The 18,232-nt window shown below is 37.5% G+C and overlaps 1 protein-coding gene across 3 annotated transcripts in view; it reads left to right on the forward strand.

The window, feature by feature from the left end:
• The window catches only part of DYM (dymeclin), a 364,500-nt gene that overhangs the window by 18,774 nt on the left and 327,494 nt on the right, over nt 1-18,232 (forward strand). For 2 of the 3 annotated variants that reach the window (XM_046671418.1, XM_046671417.1), the window contains exon 2: nt 6,699-6,890. In XM_046671418.1, the coding sequence (XP_046527374.1) occupies nt 6,751-6,890 (140 nt within the window). In that variant the 5' untranslated portion in view covers nt 6,699-6,750. Of the gene's footprint in view, nt 1-6,698; nt 6,891-18,232 lie in introns of those variants that run through there. The other variant, XM_046671419.1, reaches the window with a different exon arrangement.

Raw genomic sequence — 18,232 nt, forward strand, 5'->3', positions numbered from 1 at the left:
ACTCTTTTTTAATAGAAGTTGTATTTTCTGATGGTGACTTTTTGATGAACCCAGGATGTTGTTCTGTGCAAGGTCCTATACCCTGCATTGGTCTGAATATTTCTTCATGGGGTTATCTAATTTGTTTCTCTAGCTTACTGGTTTCGAGTGCTCAAAGCATTTTATGATTTCTCTTCTTTTAAATTTAAGCTATTTTTTATGGCCTAGAATGTGGTCTATCTTGGTGAATATTCCATGTGAGCTTGAGAAGAAAGAGTATCCTGCTGTTGTTGGCTGCGATAGCCTATAGATGTCAGTTGTGTGCAGTCGACTGAAGGTGGTATTGAGATCAACTCTGTCTTTAGCTTTTGTGCCTGCTGATCTGACCATTTCTGACAGAAGGGTGTTCAAATCTCCAGCTGTGTTAGTGAATTCATTTCTTTCTCCTTGCAGTTCTGTCGGTTTCTGCCTTGTATGTTTTGACACTGTTGTTAGGTGGATACACATTAAGGATTGTTATGTCTTGGAGCATTGTCTCCTTTATCATTATGTAATGCTCTTCTTTATCCATGATAACGTTCCTTTCTCTGAAGTTGACTGTGTCTAAAATTAATAAAGCTACTCCTGCTTTCTTTTGAGTAGTGTTAGAGTGGTATATCCATCTCTCTACTTTTATCTATATATGTCTTTATATTTAAAGTCAGTTTCTTATAGACAACATATAGGTGGGTTTTGTTTTTTGATCCACTCTGATACTGTGTTTTAATTGGTGTATTTAGACCGTTGGTGTTCAAAATGATTATTGATATGGTTGGATTAATACCTACCATATATGTTACTGTTTCTATTCATTGCCCTTGTTTTTGTTCTTATTTTTGTCTTTTACTTTTTCTGCCTTTTGTGAAAAGTTCATTCTATTCATTGCCCTTGCTTTTTTTTTTTTCTTAAAAAAAAAGAAGATTGGCACCTGAGCTAGCAACTCTTGCTGGTCTTTTTCTTTTTGGCTTTTTCTCCCCAAATCCCCCCAGAACATAGTTGTATATTTTCATTGTGGGTCCTTCTAGTTGTGGCATGTGGGATGCTGCCTCAGCATGGCCTGATGAGCAGTGCCATGTCAGCACCCAGGATCCAAACCGGTGAAACCCTGGGCGTCCAAAGCGGAGCGCGTGAATTTAACCATGCGGCCACGAGGCCAGCCCCTCATTGCCCTTGTTTTTCTTCCTATTTTTGTCTTCTACTCTTTTTCTGCCTTTTGTGAAAAGTTCTAATGAAACATTTAATGATTCCATTTTCTCTCCTTTCTTAGCATATCAATTATACTTTTTGTTTTTACTTTTTTTACTGGTTGCCCCAGTATTTGCAATGTCCATTTACAACTAATCCAGGTCTGCTTTCAGATAACACTGTACAGCTTCCCAGGCAGTGCACGTACTTTATTTTATTATTGTAATTTGTTCCCCAAAGTCCTAGTACATAGTTGTATATCCTAGTTGTATGTCCATCGAGTTCTTCTACGTGGGACACCACCTCAGCATGGCTTGATGAGCACTGTGTAGGTCTGCATCTGGGTTCCGAACCTGTGAACCCCAGGCTGCTGAAGCAGAGTGTGTGAACTTAACCATTACACCACTGGGCTGGCCCTGCAAGTACTTTATAATAACGAAGTATTTCTAATTCCTCTGTTCTCTTCCTTGTGTCATTGCTGTGGTTCATTTCTCTTATATGTGCATAAGCTATAATCATCAAATACATTGTTGCTGTTGTTATTTTGAGTATATAACGTTTTGAGATTTTTTTTTTCACTCACCACAATCCCCTTGAGATCTGTCCAAGTTATTGGATGTATCAGATAGTTTGTTCTTTTTATTCTGTTATATGGATGTGCCACAGTTGCTTAATCATTCACTTTCTGAAGGAAGTTTTGGATTGTTTCCAGTTTTTGGCTGTTATGAATAAAGCTGTCATCAACATTTGTGTATAGTTTTTTGTGTGAATTTAAGATTTTCTTTCTCTAGGATCATAGCCCAGGAGTGCAATTGATGGAGTTGAATAGTATGTTTAACTTTATAAGAAGCTGCTAAACCGTTTTCCAGACTGGCTGTTCACTTTGCATTCCCACCAGCAACTTATGAGAGATGCAGTTTACCCGCTTCCTTGGCAGTATTTGGTACTGTCAGTACTTTAAATTTTAGCAATTCTAATAGATGTGTAATGGTATGTCATCGTGGTTTTAGTTTGTATTTCCCTAATGGCTAATAATGATGGACTCTCTTTTCGTGTGTTTATTTTCCATTTGCATATCTTCTTTGGTGATGTGTTCAAATCTTTTGCATATTTTCTAATTGAATTGTTTCCTTACTGTTGAGTTTAGGAAGTTCTTTATATATTTTGGATATAAGTCCTTTGTTGGTTATGTGACTTTAAAATATTTTCTCCAGGGCCCGGCCTGGTGGCGCAGTGGTTAAGTTCGCCCGTTCCGCTTCTAGGCGGCCTGGCGTTCACCAGTTCAGATCCCAGGTGCAGACATGGCACCGCTTGGCAAAAGCCATGCTGTGGTAGGTGTCTCATGTATAAAGTAAAGGAAGTTGGGCATGGATGTTAGCTCATGGCCGGTCTTCCTCAGCAAAAAGAGGAGGATTGGCAGTAGGTAGCTCAGGGCTAATCTATCTCAAAAAAAATTTTTTTCTCCAAGTCTGTGGCTTGTCTTTTCATGCTCTTAACAGGATCTTTCACAGATCAGAAGTTCTTAATTTTGATGAAGCTTAATTGATCAACTTTTTCTTTTATGGGTTGTGCTTTTTACATAATGTCTAAGCTTCTCCTAACTCCAGGTCACAAAGGTTTTCTCCTATGTTCTCTTCTAAAAATTTTATAGTTCACTTTTAGATGTATGATCATTTGAATTAATTTTTGTATACGATATGAGGTTTAGGTCAGAGTGCTTTTTTTTGGCCTGCTGATGTGCGGTTGTTCCAGCAACATTTGTTGAAAAAACTGTCCTTCCTCTATTGAACTGCTTTTGCATCATTGACAGAAATCAGTTGGCTATACTTTTGTGGGTCTGTTTCTGGATTTTCTCTTTTGTTTTATTGATCTCTGTGTCTGTCTGTTACTACTGTGGGTTTGAATTTAATTCCTCTTTTCTGACCAAGCTGTGACTATTGCTTGTTAGTAAACACACACACTGGTGGAAATGAAATTTAGATTTGAAGAGATAATAGCTTTAATAATATATAGCATTAAACTATATCAGACAAATAGATTTTCTTTAGTTTGCTAGTTGTGTGCCTCAGTAAAGAACAATTCATATTTTTGTTACTGTTAATTTAGTCATGTGGTAACTTTGTGTTTTCCATATATGTTAAAAATTTAAATTTGAGTGGGAAATAGAATGGTGAAGGATATTAAAAAATATTTTTTAAAATTAAAGTAATATATAGACATAGTTTTAAAAAATCAAATAAGATGATGGTCTTAAAATGAAAAAACTGCACTACTGTCCTCCCCACTCAGAGTCTTTGGCCACACACAAATCTCTTAGCTGTTGCTTCTCGTTATTTACCTCCTTATTTATAACTAATATGCTTTTACTGTTATTTTCTGAGTTAGTAATTTTAGATGTTTTCTGTTGACTTCCTACCTATTATGGAAGAATGAAGATTTCGCACTCTTAAACCACCACTCTTACTTCTTTTACTAGCATCTTCCCAATGTAGTTACCTCAAAAGTTTTAGTTAAATCTGTATTTAGAATTTGCATTATAATGATTATATAAATATTGATTGCGTTGAATTGAGTCATATACTATGACTACATGACCTTTATTGAGCAATTTTTATTTTTCCCAAAGTACATAATCTTTAAAATATCATTTACTTTGTTTTCTATGTAACCATCATTCATTCCTCCTACAGTATTGTAACACTGCACAGAATAAGGTCAAACACATCAGGTGACCTCTCAGCTCCGTGTTTTCTTCCCTTGGGAGCCATGGAGCCATGTTGTCTCTTGTCCCAGCAGCTGCAGAGCTCGTGTCCTGGGACTCCACTTCACCACTGTTCGGTGTTGAGTCCCCCGTTGCCTGAATCCCACGTCTTCCTATTTCTTGGTTTATTCCCTCATATTGAAACAGTACATCTTCCAGTAGCTTCCTGAAAATGGGTGCCTGGGGAGTTTTTTGAGTCTTGGCAAGTCTAAAAATGTCTTTATTCTACCTTCATACTTAACTGGTAGCTTGGCTAGCTATAGAATTCTAGTTAAATTATTTCCTTTTAATATCTTAAAGGCGTTGCTACCCTGTCATCCATCTTCCAGGGTTGCTGCTGAGAGCTTGAGAAACCGTTTTCTTTTTAAAAATTAATATATAAGACAGGAATAGAGGGTAACGTAAGAAAAACTCTTGTACATGTTGTCCATTTTCAGCAAATCTAAACGTGTGCCACATGTGCGTCATCTCCCCTTCCTTCTATTCCTTTCCCTTTTCTGTTTAAGAAAGTATTAATACTGCTGAAGCCCCTCTGTTCCTCTCCTGATGATACATCATAAAAGCATTCTTCTGAATTTGTCAGTATTTTTCCCAAGTATGTTTTATTTTATTTTATTCTATTTTGAGGAAGATTAGCCCTGAGCTAACATCTGCCACCAATCCTCCTTTTTTTTGCTGAGGAAGACTGGCCTTGAGCTAACATCCATACCCATCTTCCTCTAGTTTATATGTGGGATGCCCGCCACAGCATGGCTTGATGAGCAGTGTGTAGCTTCACACCTGGGATCTGAACCAGTGAACCCTGGGCCCCTGAAGCGGAATGTGCGAACTTAACCACTGCACCACTGGGCTGGCCCCCTGTGTATGTTTTAATGCTTGTACTGGCTATGAATATATCCATAATATTGTTTTAAAATCATATAAGTGAAATCATACTGTGTATATTTTTCTGTAACTTTCTTTTATAATATATATATATTATATTTTCAAGATGTGACCATGTTGGTGTTGTAGCTCTAATTCATTTATTTTCACTGGTGTATTGTATCCCCTTGTAAGACCAAATTAAAAAATTTAATTTTATAGGGCTGGCCTGGTGGCACAGCGGTTAAGTGTGCACGTTCTGCTTCAGCCGCCTGGGGTTTGCCAGTTCGGATCCCGGGTGCGGACATGGCACCGCTTTGGCAAGCCATGCTGTGGTAGGTGTCCCACATATAAAGTAGAGGAAGATGGGCACGGATGTTAGCTCAGGGCCAGTCTTCCTCAGCAAAAAGAAGATTGGCGGCAGATGTTAGCTCAAGGCTAATCTTCCTCAAAAAAAATTAATTTTAAATAGCTTAAAATGTATGAAGTAGCTTTGGAATAAGGTATAACAAGTAAGGAATTTATATCTTTCAGAATATTTCTTTATGGCATATTCCAATTGGGCTTAATAACTCCTATTTTAAGAAATTAAACTGAAATCTAGAGTTATTAGTTGGATTGATTTGGAGGTTTAGTTGGAGTCAGCTGTTATTGGGGTCCCTGTCCTCATGACTAGGAGGAAAGTAGTGGGTGGCGTCAAGTTCAGGGGCGGATGATATGAACCCAGATCAGTATTTCTGACTCATATTTAGAAGACCCAGCAGTCCATATGCATTGGGGAAGCCTCATGTCCTCAGATAAGCAGCTCAAGCCAGTCCCAAAGTTCCAGAGAGAATGTGGAAGGCATGCTTCCAAATTCTGATCTTGGCTTTGATGCCTTTGTAGAATGAGGAGGCACATGAGTAAAAAAGTAAATTACTAGTAATGTAAATCCTTATCTGACCTGAGCTTCCTTTGGCTACTGAGCACACAAGGTTTCCTTTCATTGTGGTGGTAATTTTCACATTGTGTAATTTATTACTCATCTCACCATTTTATTGTTGTCAATGACAGAACTTTTCTGAACAAATTGAGATAAAACATGATCTAGAAGTATGTTAAGCATGATTTGATGAAGATTGTGACTCATATCTGTAGCTAAACTGTTAGTTTTCCCTTTAGTGACCAAAACCAACAAAACCTAAAGATACTAATCACTTATTCACTTAACCATTTCTTCAACCTAGTATTTAGAGAATGCCTATTAAATGCTAGTCTAGACATTGGGGATAGAAAGATGCATAAGGATAGTTCTTACTGTCAAAAAATTCATGGTTTAAAAGAGGCATGTCCACAAATAGTGTATGTGCGTTACAGCAGAATGAGAGGACACCAAATGTGACTCCTTTGGAATTGAGAGCTCTTTCACTCTCAGCAGCTAACTCAGTTGGGTCCTCAGTCTGCCTTAAGTGTAGGGAGCACACGGTAATTACTTGAACCACTTTCTCCCCTTCTCAGCACATTCAAGCCAGTCTCTATTTGCTTAGCACCATTGTTTTAGTTGGAAAAGAGCTTCATTTTCAGACTATTAATAAGTTATTGATGTATATTTGCTTGGAGACACTTTCTTGAGCAGAGGTATTTTATTGGGTCCATTCTAAGATCTACAGTACAAGTATTGGTTTGGGTTTTTGTGTTTGTGTTGGCTAAGACGGATTTTAACCCTGTTTTTCCCCTTGTAACTTTTGTATGTGATGTCTAATATATTCAAAAGTAAAGAGAGGTGTGATTCCCGTTAGTCAGTTTACAGTGTATTACATTTTAGGTCAAGGGTGGGAAAACTATGATGATTATTTTGAACAAGTTTGAAATTTCTTTTCATTCTTTATAGGTTGTGTTGTGGAAATGAAGGTTTAAGGACAAATTATTTTCCACATTAGAAGATGGGATCGAACAGCAGCAGAATCGGTGATCTTCCTAAAAATGAGTACTTAAAAAAGTTATCAGGCACAGAATCTGTCTCTGAGAATGACCCGTTCTGGAATCAGCTTCTCTCGTTTTCTTTCCCTGCACCAACCAGTAGGTAAGAGATTACTTGGAGCTTGAAAATTCATCTAGAGGGCTACATAAATTTGTGTGGAATGCTGATTTTTTTAAAAAAAAATTTTTAGTGTTCTGTCTGTCTATGCATCTGTTCCTTCATCCATCTTCTGTCTGTCATACACGTAGAAGTAGAAAATCCAAAAGGTATGAAAAATAGGAAATAACTTTTCTCTTTCCTTTCCCCCCCACTCAGCCACCTCCCTTCCCCAGAAATGTTTTCTGGTAGCACTTTCTTTTGAATTCTTCTATTGGTAGTACCAGGTTATTTAAGCGTGTATCTCATGTAGTTTTACAAGATGGTTTAAACACAAATGGTAGCATACTACACACATCTTTTTTCTTTTGCCTGCTGTTTCTTGCTTTGTTTCCACAATTAAGTACAATGTATCTTGTGTATGTAAGCATGTAGTATGCAACTGCCTTCTTTTAGCTGCAGAGTATCCGTAGAATATATTTAATCAGTTTTCTATTGGTGGACATTTAGACTGTTTCCAGTCTTTTGTTATAACAGATAATGCTGCATACATCATTTCTCGTGCATATAAATATATCTCTAGTATAAATTACTTGAAGTAGAGTTTCTGGGTCAAAGAGTCCGTGCGTTTATAACTTTGGTGGAGATTGCCAGACTGTGCTTCATGGAAGCTGTACCAATTTACGCTCTTACCAGCGATGTATGAGGTCTGTTTCCCATACCTTTGTCAATTTAATGCAATTTTAGACTCTTTGACCTTTGCCAATTTTATAGGTGAAAACGAATGTCTCGTTTTTAACACTCTTGTAAAAACTGACAGACATCTAGTAATATAGAGTGACTAGAATATTGAATTCCTATATCCTCAATATCTAGATTGAAAACATTTTATATTTGTTTCTTAACAGCTTTATTGTGATAGGGAGAATAGTGGCCCCCTAAAGATGTCCAGCTCCTAGTCCCCAGCATCTGTGAATATGTTACATTGTAGCATTTATCAGTACTTCATTCCTTTTTGTTTCTGAGTGATATTCCATTGTATGAATATACCACATTTTGTTTATCTGTTCACCAATTAATAGATACTTGGATTGTTTCCATATTTGCTTTATCTATTTTTTTCTTACTTATTTTAAAGTAAATTAAGATGAGCACATTTTCTTATAATAACTGTAATACCATTGTCACTCCTAACAAAATTAACAGTAATTCCTCCTACTTAGTCCACATTTAAATTTCCCCAGTTGTTTTATAGTCCGTTTGTTACATTTAGGAACCAAATAAGGTTCTGTACACATTGCATTGGGTAGTTAGATTTCTTAAATGTCTTTAATCTAGAATAGAGGTATTCACTCCCCAACCCCTGCAACTATTTTTTCCCCATACCATTAATTATTTTGAGCAGACTGGGTCAGAATGTTCTACCTTCTGGATTTACCTGATTGCTTCTCATCTTGTAACTTGTTCTTTTATTGCCTGTATTTTCTATAAACTGGAAGTCAGATTTAAAGGCTTGATAAAATTAAGGTTAAACATCTTTGGTAAGGGTGTTTCGTAGGTGATGTTATGTACTTCTTATTGTGCTACATCAAGATAGAGAAAACATGTGGTTTTATACTAGTTATCATGCTAAGATTGATCAGACATTTGAGTGTGTTTTAGCATCCGTTGATGATTTTGGTCTGAATCACCTATTTCATAAGAGATTGCAAAATGGTGATATTTCTGATTTGATCATTTCTTTTACATTTATTAACTGGAATTCTTCTGTAAAAAGGAACTTTCCTTCATCGATTAGGTTATGTAAAGTAAGTTTTTACTATATTATATTATTAAACAAGGGTAAACATTTAATTCTTTTCCATTATCAATTTTCAGTAATGAAAATAGTGTAATGGTGAGAGAGAAGTCTGTACTGCCCCTCTCCCCCATCCCCAGGGTTGGAAGGACTCTCTCAGTCTTTTTTTTTTTAAAGATTTTATTTTTTTTCCTTTTTCTCCCCAAAGCCCCCCAGTACATAGTTGTATATTCTTCGTTGTGGGTCCTTCTAGTTGTGGCATGTGGGACGCTGCCTCAGAGTGGTTTGATGAGCAGTGCCATGTCCGCGCCCAGGATTCGAACCAACGAAACACTGGGCCGCCTGCAGCGGAGCGCGCGAACTAAACCACTTGACCACAGGGCCAGTCCCAGACTCTCTCGGTCTTTTAAAAAAAAAAAAAAAAAAGGTGTATATGTGTGTGTGTGTGTATGTGTATTGTGGTCCTTATGGCTTCAATTTGCCTTTCTTTAATGATCAGGGTTATATTTGTTTTTATATGTTTAAAGATTAAGGATTATTGGTATTTCCTTTCTGTGAACTGTCTGTTTATATATTTTGGCAATAAGTTTTAATTTCTAACTTTTGGACGCAAGTGGATTGGGCCTTAAGTTTAATTTAGTTTGCCGTTTATGTGATAGCATGGATTAGTTGTATATTAGGTAAAATGGCTACTTATTACTGCTTCTGAGATCCTTGGAAAATTAAAGGTAGACTGGTGGGAGAGGCCACACTGGAGATGAACTATAGCATCAGGAAATTGTAAAGCCATTTCCTTAATCCTTGAGGAATTGTCATTGAGTACCACTGCTCATGTTGTAGTAATAAGACTTAGAGGAAAAAGAACATACAAAGGGAGCATCATTTATTATCCAAAATAAATTTTGACCTATGTAAACTGTAGTATAATCTATATGTGCTCTTTTGAAAGACTTTAAAGAAGACAACTAAATGGAGATATATACCAAGGTTAAGGATTAGAAGATTATCATAAAGATGTCACTTCTTCCCAAATTGACCTATAGATTGAAGGCAATTTCAGTTAAAATCTCAACAGCTTCTTTTGGGGGGTGGGGTCGGGGAGTCTTGATAAGCTGATTCTAAAATTTGTATGGGGAAAAGCCCCCTAATAATAGCTAAGTTACTTCTAGAGAAGAAGAAGGGGTGTGTGTCCTTGCTCTATGCAGAGCTGGCTCTTCAGAGCACTGGGGAAAGGATGAGCTTCTCAGGAAATGGTGGTGGGGGTAATTTGTTAGCCATTTTTGTCTGTTTCTTAACCTCTAAGTTTGCCATACTTGTGCTAGTGCCTCGCATTTTGAATTATTATGGCTTTATAGTTTGTTTTAGTTACTGCTTTGTCTCAAAGATCCTTTCAGGTCCTCAGGTGTTTATTCTTTTTGATGTCATTGTTTTTTCTTAAATAGAGAAAGGTCCAGAGGACTCTTAGGGCTGTAAAACGCTGTGAAGTGAATAAGCTGCAGGGTGGCCTGTGGGGGGAATGTTCACAGAGCTCTGTTTGTGTTGTTGCACATGCTTCTGGCCTCTCTGTCCCTTTGTTTGAGGCCACCCTGCCCCTCACTGCTGGTGTTTGATGTGTGACCTGTAGAACCTTGCCTTTAGCAAGCCTTGAGGTACCAGGTGCCATCTCATTGCCACAGTTAAGGATGGGATTACCTAGTTTTATGAATTATTCAGAACTAAGATCAATCTCTGTAGGGAAATTTCTGAGATTGTTCACTCCTGGGAATTCCTTGGATCCATATGTGCTGTCTTCAAGTACAGCACATTTTTGCAGCCAAAAATTGATGTCTGCCAGTTTTGTAGAAACACTAATGCCTTTAGGACTAATCTTTTTTTCTGCTGAGGAATATTAGCCCTGAGCTAACATCTGTGCCAGTCTTTCTCTATTTTATATGTGGGTTGCTGCCACAGCATGGCTGATGAGTGGTGTAGGTTGACACCTGGGATCCGAACCCATGAACACGGGCTCCTGAAGCAGAGCCCGCCAAACTTAACCACTACACCATGGGGCCAGCCCCTTTTAGGACTAATGTAATCCTTCATTATTATAAACTATTTTTGTCACCAGAGTAATCAGATTTTGTTAGAGTTTCCAAGCATGGTTGCAAAATCTTATTTGGATTCTTCAATAATTTTTAATTTTTCACCTTATTAAAATTATTTTTGAAGCAAAAGTGTGAAATGAAATCTAGATTAATTCAGGAGTCAAGTTTAAGTAATATACTATTTATTTTTCTTAATAAAATATTTTAAACTACTTTCATGCCTGATTTTATATATGTTTCTAAATTAATAAATAGTAATAGCCAAAACAAAAAACCTTTGCTTATTATTTTTTGGTTCATAAGGATCTGAGTATCCCCATGTGAAGGTATGGTGCATTGAACACCTTCATAGTAGGTGTCACGTTTGTCATCGAGAGCTGCTGGACCAGATGACCTTTAACTGTTTATGAACTATTATTTATTCATTTGCCTTTTAGGGTATAATGATGAACTAGATAGATAATGTCTTTAGCCCTCAAAGGGCTTATAATCCATCTGTAAACCAATAAGCGAGGATAGTGAAGTGTGGTGAAGGCTGTCGCAGAACAGGCGTGAACACAGCAGGAGCGTCTCATCGCCTGAGTTAGAATGGAACAGGGTGAACCAGAGGTTTCCTGGAAGAAGTGACATACATTTATTCATTTCATTATGTTTTGAAAGGTAATTCATTCCCATGGTTCAAATCTCAGGAGGTACCAAAGGATGTTTAATGGAAGGTCTCCTTCCTGCCCCTATGCCCCAGCCACCCCAGTACTCCTTTCTGGAGGCAACCAAAGGGGATGTGACCTTTAAACTGACTCCTGAGCCAGAGGGTGGGGGCTGGGATTAGGAGAGGCCTGGTCTGGAGGGAAACAGCATAGGGAAAACCCAGGGGTGAGGAAGAACCTGTCAAGGGCAAAGCTGAAGGTTAGTCGTGTGGGAGGAGGTTTGGGAGATTTGATGGTTCCTGTGGCAAATATTAAGGAGTTTTGACTTTGTTCTAGTATCAGTGGAAACCGTTGAAAGATTTCCTCAGAAAGGACGTGATGGGGCTTTCATTTTATTTGACATTCCAGTTGCATCATGTTGTGGTAGTCACTCTGTCCTTCAGCAGAAATTATTGCTTCTTGAGTCTACGGCTTTTGTTTTTTTAAAAAATATAATTTAGGGCTGGCCTGGTGGTGCAGTGGTTAAGTTCACACATTCTGCTTTGGTGGCCCAGGGTTCGCCAGTTCAGATCCTGGGTGCGGACCTACGCACTGCTTATCAAGCCGTGCTGTGGCAGGCTTCCCACATATAAAGGAGAGGAAGATGGGCATGGATGTTAGCTCAGGGCCAGTCTTCCTCAGCAAAAAGAGGAGGATTGGCGGCAGATGTTAGCTCAGGGCTAATCTTCCTTAAAAAAAGAAAAAAAAAGAAAAAAAAGAATTCAATCATAAAATGAGACATTCATGTTCCAAACAAGTAGAAAGATAGATAGTACATGGGTAATGTATGGGATAGTCAGAATTACAGATTTCTGGAAAGTATTTTGGAGAAGTTGGTATGTGGACAGAGCCCTGATGGAGGTGGATGATTTAGAAAGGGAGCCAGCAAGAAAGAGAATTGAGACACCTTTTTTTTTGTGGGGTTAGGATTTCAACATAGTAATTTTGGGGGGACGCAAACTTCAGACCATAGCGCATGCGTGTACAAACGAGTATGTTCATATATCCCCCTTGTTTTAGACAAATAATAACATATATACATACTTCTGCACTTGGTGTGTTTTTTCATTGATTATATCATGGAGAGCCTTGTATATGTTAGTTTCCTCCCTTTTTTTGATGGGGGCATAGCATATCATCGCTGAATATACCAAAGTTAATATAGCCATTTACCTTTACCCTTTGGATTGCTTCCAGTGTTTTGCTATTGTGTATAATGCAGCAATGAATAATCTTATACATATGAGTGGAAGTGATTCTTGTACTGTAAATAAAGTATGACCGGATAACTTCTGATAATTCTTCCAGTTTGTGTCAGCAGGCATGAGAAACAAGTGTAATAGTTTGGGAACGCATTTGAGGGAGTGTTGAAGGTGCTTCCCAACATATTTCATGTGTTTTGGGGTAAATTGATAATGCTGCACAGGTCCAGTGGCCTGGAGGCTCTCGAGGGTGTGGGGGTGATGACCACCGAGGGCTGAGTGGGGGAGTCAAAATCTGTCCACATGTTGCCCATTTTAGGCAGACCTCTTAGAAAGCTGACGCTTAGAACTGTGGTCATGTAGGTTCTTGTTGAGTGGATTTGGTGAAAGCATTGTTTCAGGGAGATTGCTTTGTAAGTAGGGTGAATGATAGATTGGAAAGAGCAGGAAAGAAGAAACTAGGGCAGGACCGCCAGTGTGCGGCACCTGCAGTAATATGACCACCATGTGATGAAGGTCTGGATTTCCATACCTAGATAGGAAGTGAAAAGTCCTGCATCCTTGTAAACTGATGTATCCAGCTAACAGAACATTATATGGAATAATATTATCTTAAAAGTTGTTTAGTTTTAAACTGATGTTTGATTTGAGCATTAATACTGAGCTAAGAGTTCTAGATTTGAGGAGCAGTGTTGAGCAATATAGTGACAGCTTGAATGCTTGTTAAGAATGAGAACCATTTGCCAAGAGGTGCAGTGATTTTGTGTGGAGAATGGCGACTGGGAAGCATGGTAGGGGAGCATAGACTTTGGAGCCAGACTGACCTTGCCTTGCAGCTCGGCTCCACTGCTTCCTAGCTTTGTGAACTTGGGCAGGCTCCTTCATCTCACTGAGCCTGTCGCTGCAAAATGGAGGTGATATCACCTGCCATGTAGGTTTGTGAGGAGGATAAAACACCATAATCATGTAAAGTGTCTGACTTTCTTCTGTCAAAGAGTAAATACCCATTAATTTAAAAGAAAGTAAGAGCTCTGTCTTGAGAGTGAGTCTGAAATATTTGAGGGATGAAAATGAGCAGCAAAAATTTAACCAATTTTCTGGTGACTGCTTTATTTTAATGGTTGAAAATCTTAGACTCTTTTGAATTAGTTGTGCAGCTGTTTTAAAAATCAGGCCAGACACTGAGTATAGTAATATTTGTCTTTGGGCTTATACAATGTCCTTTTTATAAAGGCTACTTTTTAAAACCTTTACTGCATTATGAAAATTGTATTATGTATATTGAGCACTAGATGGTGCTCAAATAAGGCAAGAAGGCAGCTTTTGGCACAGTCACAGTCACTTGAACTCATTTTCCTGAGTACCAAAGTAATGCATGTTCATTTGTAGTACCTTTAAATACAGAAAAGCACAAGGAACGCAAAAAAGATAAAAATAATAACAATCAGGAGTAACCACTGTTAACATTTTGGTCTGTGTCCTTTCTGTTCTCGGTCTCATTTGCAGCTGTTTGCATCCTTTTCTATGCATTGTTTCTTTAACTCAGATTCACTCATGTCAGTGTTTTCCTACAACATAATTTTAAAAGGTGGTCGAATATTCTATCTTATGGATGTCCATAATTTATTTAACTAGTGTTGTTGAACATTTTGGTTGTTTCTTATTTTTCATGATTATATATAAAACTATGAAGAACTTCCTTGTAGCCAAGTCTTTGTGCATATCCCTAGTTTAAGTGGAGTGAGTTCCTAGTAGTTGATTTACTTGTAAAATAGTCTTTTTTTTAAAGGCACACAGTAATCTTTCATTGTAGAAAAGTTAGAAAATGCAGAAACAAAAGGGAAAGTAATCATGTGTTCTCATCACGTAGAGATAACCACTGTTGATATTTTGGTATACTTCTCTACTTTTTTAAATGCACATACCTGTAGATGGACGTGTGTACTTATATCTCTCTTTTCTCCCTCACAAGTATAGGATTGTACTGTATTACTCTTATGTAACTTTTTTGAATTAGTGTATCTGATATATTTCCTTTTCAATAAATGTGAATTTTTTTTATTTACTTCAAAAATTTGAATGCCTCCCATTTGCCAGGCACTGTTTTTAAGGGCTGGAAATCTTGCAGTGAACGAGAGGGACAAGGTGCCTACCCTCATACAGTTTGTATTTTAGTGGAGGAGATGGGCAATAGGCAAGTAAACAAACTTAGAAGGTCATTTCTGGAATTGCTAAGTGTAATGAAGAAACATAAAGCAGAGCCAGGTCGTGGGGAGATGACAGAATGGGAACAAATACAAGCAGGAGGTCCCTTTAGATAGAGCGTCTCTGGGAAAGCAGCATTTGAACAGAGACATTAGTGAAATCAGGGAGTGAGCCATGCACATTCTGGGGAGAGAGTATTCTAGGTAGAGGGAACAGCGGGTGTAAAGGACCTGAAGCAGGAATAAGTCCCGCATGTTAGAGGAATCGCAGAAAGGCAGTGTGGCAGAACAGTGAGCAAGGGAACGAAGTATGCAGGGACTCTGGCTGTGCTAAAGACCGTTTATGTTGCCTGATATCCCAGAGACAATGCGAGTTTTAATGTCGGTATTTGAGAATTGAGTCTAGTCTGCTATGTTTTATACCTACCCTATAATAGGGCAAGACTTTACTCACATAATTTATCATGGCAAAATGTACGTAACATAAAATTTACCATCTTAACCATTTTTAAGAGTACTTTTTGGTGGCATTAAGTGCATTCACAATATTGTACAACCATCACCACTGTCCACTTGTAGAACTTTTTCATTATCTCGAGCAGAAACTCTGTACCCATTAAACAATAACTCCCCACCCCCTCCCCCCATCCCCTGGTAATCTCCTCTATTCTACTTTCTGTCTCTATGAATTTACTTATTCTAGGAACCTCATGTAACTGGAGTCATAATATTTGTCCTTTTGTGTATGGCTTATTTCACTTAGCATAGTATTTTCAAGGTTCAGCCATGTTGTAGCACGTGGCAGAATTTCCTTCCTTTTTAGGCTGAATAGTATCCATTGCATGTATACACCACATCACAGTGATTTTTAAACTTCAGTTTGGTGTACTTTCTTATAAATTCTTTTATATGTTCTCTGTTTCTCTTCAGCATTATTAGCTTCCCGTCACCACTCTGTTTTTCTTTCAGAGATCCCTCTTACATTTTTAAAAATATGTACATTCAGCTAAGAGGCTTGGCAGATGTAAACATGATCGTTAATTTAGCAGTTATTTATTGAGCCCTTACTGTGTGCAGGTGCTGGGCTCATTGCCTTTGGTGCATTTCCTTGTTTAGTTCTCATGTCATGTCTGTGAGGTAGGTACTATTGTTATTCCTGCACGTGAGAAAACCGAGGCTTAGGAACGTTGTCCAAGGTCACATGGCTCGTACCTGACGTGGACCAGATTTAAACCAGGTTTGTGTAGCGCCTGTGACGAAATCTGTTGGCCATCGTGCTACATAGCCTCTATTTGGAAGCATAGACTTCAGTCACAGACTGAGCTTCAAATAAGGATTAAAGAGCCGCAACATCAAATTATATGATAATCTTTGAGAAAAGAATCTCCAGATCATATATTCACATTTTCAAGCACTTTCAAAGAGGGTCGTAATAATAGGTCTTGATGTTTGAGAGCTATTATTTCCAGTGTAAATGTCGTAATTACGTTCTTTACAATTAATACACACAAGCTGATGGATAACCTGTCCAGTATTTTAACCTTCTTCGAGTGGAGCGCATCTTCTCTGTTGAAGGGGAGCTGCCTGGATGCGCCTTTTTCAGAGTTTCTTGATCTGTTTCCTCAGTTGAGAAACAGGAAGAGAGACTTACCGAATTAGGTCACACGCTTTTACCTGACAGGAACAATTAAGTGATGGTAAAATTATTTTTTTCTTTGAATTTTTGATACCTGTCTCCACTTGTCTATCTTTATTCTCTTGGGCACACTTTCTGTGCGGTTTCATTAGAGCTTTTCAGGTTGAAACAGTCGACTCTGTCATTGAGGTGGGCCTGGGGTAACGACTAAGTCACCTTTGAAAAGTCTCTTCTGATTCCTTCATCACAAGTTTACTTGAATGGTGAGCAAAATAGTGCACTAAGCCATTTTATTAAGGGAATAAATAATTTGAGACTTTTTTGGCATCTTATTCTCTTAAATTGGGGAACCAAAAGAAGTTCAGTCTTTACATATTGAGTTGAAACCTTTATTTCCTGTTCTTTCATTTATACCTTTCTATGCAAAATCATTTCAGAAGATGCTTGAGTTTGCCTGGGGTTGAGTGCTCCCTTAAACTAAAGGTTTAAATGGGGGAAAATTTAACTAGTATTGTTTAAAACTTTAAAATAACGGGACAAATGAGTTTAAGTACACCCTTCTTTCCTTTTCTCACTGTGTTGGTTAGAATCTGAAATTTTAAGTCATTTTTTCTGTGAGTTCTTGAGAAAATAAATAGAATATTATTTTGCATGGTAGTTGCTGAAATTTGGCATTTTAATAGTTAGAGCTTCTTTCATTTTGGCAGTTGAATGACAGCAGACAGGATTGTGTGTGAATCACATGAATATAAACACCTTTTTGATTCTGTTTGGTGCATTAAAAATTGCTATAATAAATTTATGTGCAGTTTTTATCCTTTGACTTTTTCCCATGAATAGGCCCTTTTGAAACATTAACATTCCCACAGTTTAACCACTGAATGGGCTGATTCTGGTTAGTTTTGTGAATGATTTCTGTAATTCTCTCTTTGCTAAGGTAAGGGGAAAAAAACTTCAGAAATGCTTCCATACTTTTCTGAATGGTTACTTGTTGATTTACTCAGGATGTTTTAAACTGAAAAACATTATATAATTTGTCAGGGTATGTCGTGGGCTGAAAATGACGTTATTAATATAAGATGTCAATTTTGAAATCATTTTATGGCAAATTTTCAGTAAAAAGGACTTACGCATTTTCACTGTTTATTTTATGAACCTTAGAATTATAGTTATTTTGATTGTTCAGCAAATTTATGTTCAGAAATCTATGTATAATTTCCCCCCAACAGCTTCTGCCCCAGCTGCTTTTCATTAAAAGATATGAACTATGAGTTTATCATCTTTCATCATTGAGATTCACATAGGAGATTAGTGTGCTTAAAAGTAAAGTAAAACCAATCTAAATTACTGAAAGCTGTGAATTAGGGAATATATAATTTAAAACTTTAGCTTCCTGGCCAAACTACAGTTTATGATTTCGTAGTTACGAAAAAGTCATCTGTCTTTCCTTATTAGACTTAAATTTTTCTGTTTCCTTCTAGTTCTTTATCATTCACATAAATTTTACATGATTTTAATCTTTGCATAGATGTAATTTTTCTAATGGATAATACACATATGAGTTCTTTTAGGTATATATAGAAATTCCAAGGAGTTAGTGGTAGTGTTTTAGATTGATGTTATGTGGGTTTGCTTCAATAATGAAGTAGCTAAATTAATATAATTTATATTGAAAGAGTGTTAAACTAGATGTTAGATACGTTTATTCTAATATTGTGACCTTGGACAAGTTACTTAG

The sequence above is a fragment of the Equus quagga genome, chromosome 9 (assembly GCF_021613505.1).
Source record: "Equus quagga isolate Etosha38 chromosome 9, UCLA_HA_Equagga_1.0, whole genome shotgun sequence".
Lineage (NCBI taxonomy): Eukaryota > Metazoa > Chordata > Mammalia > Perissodactyla > Equidae > Equus > Equus quagga.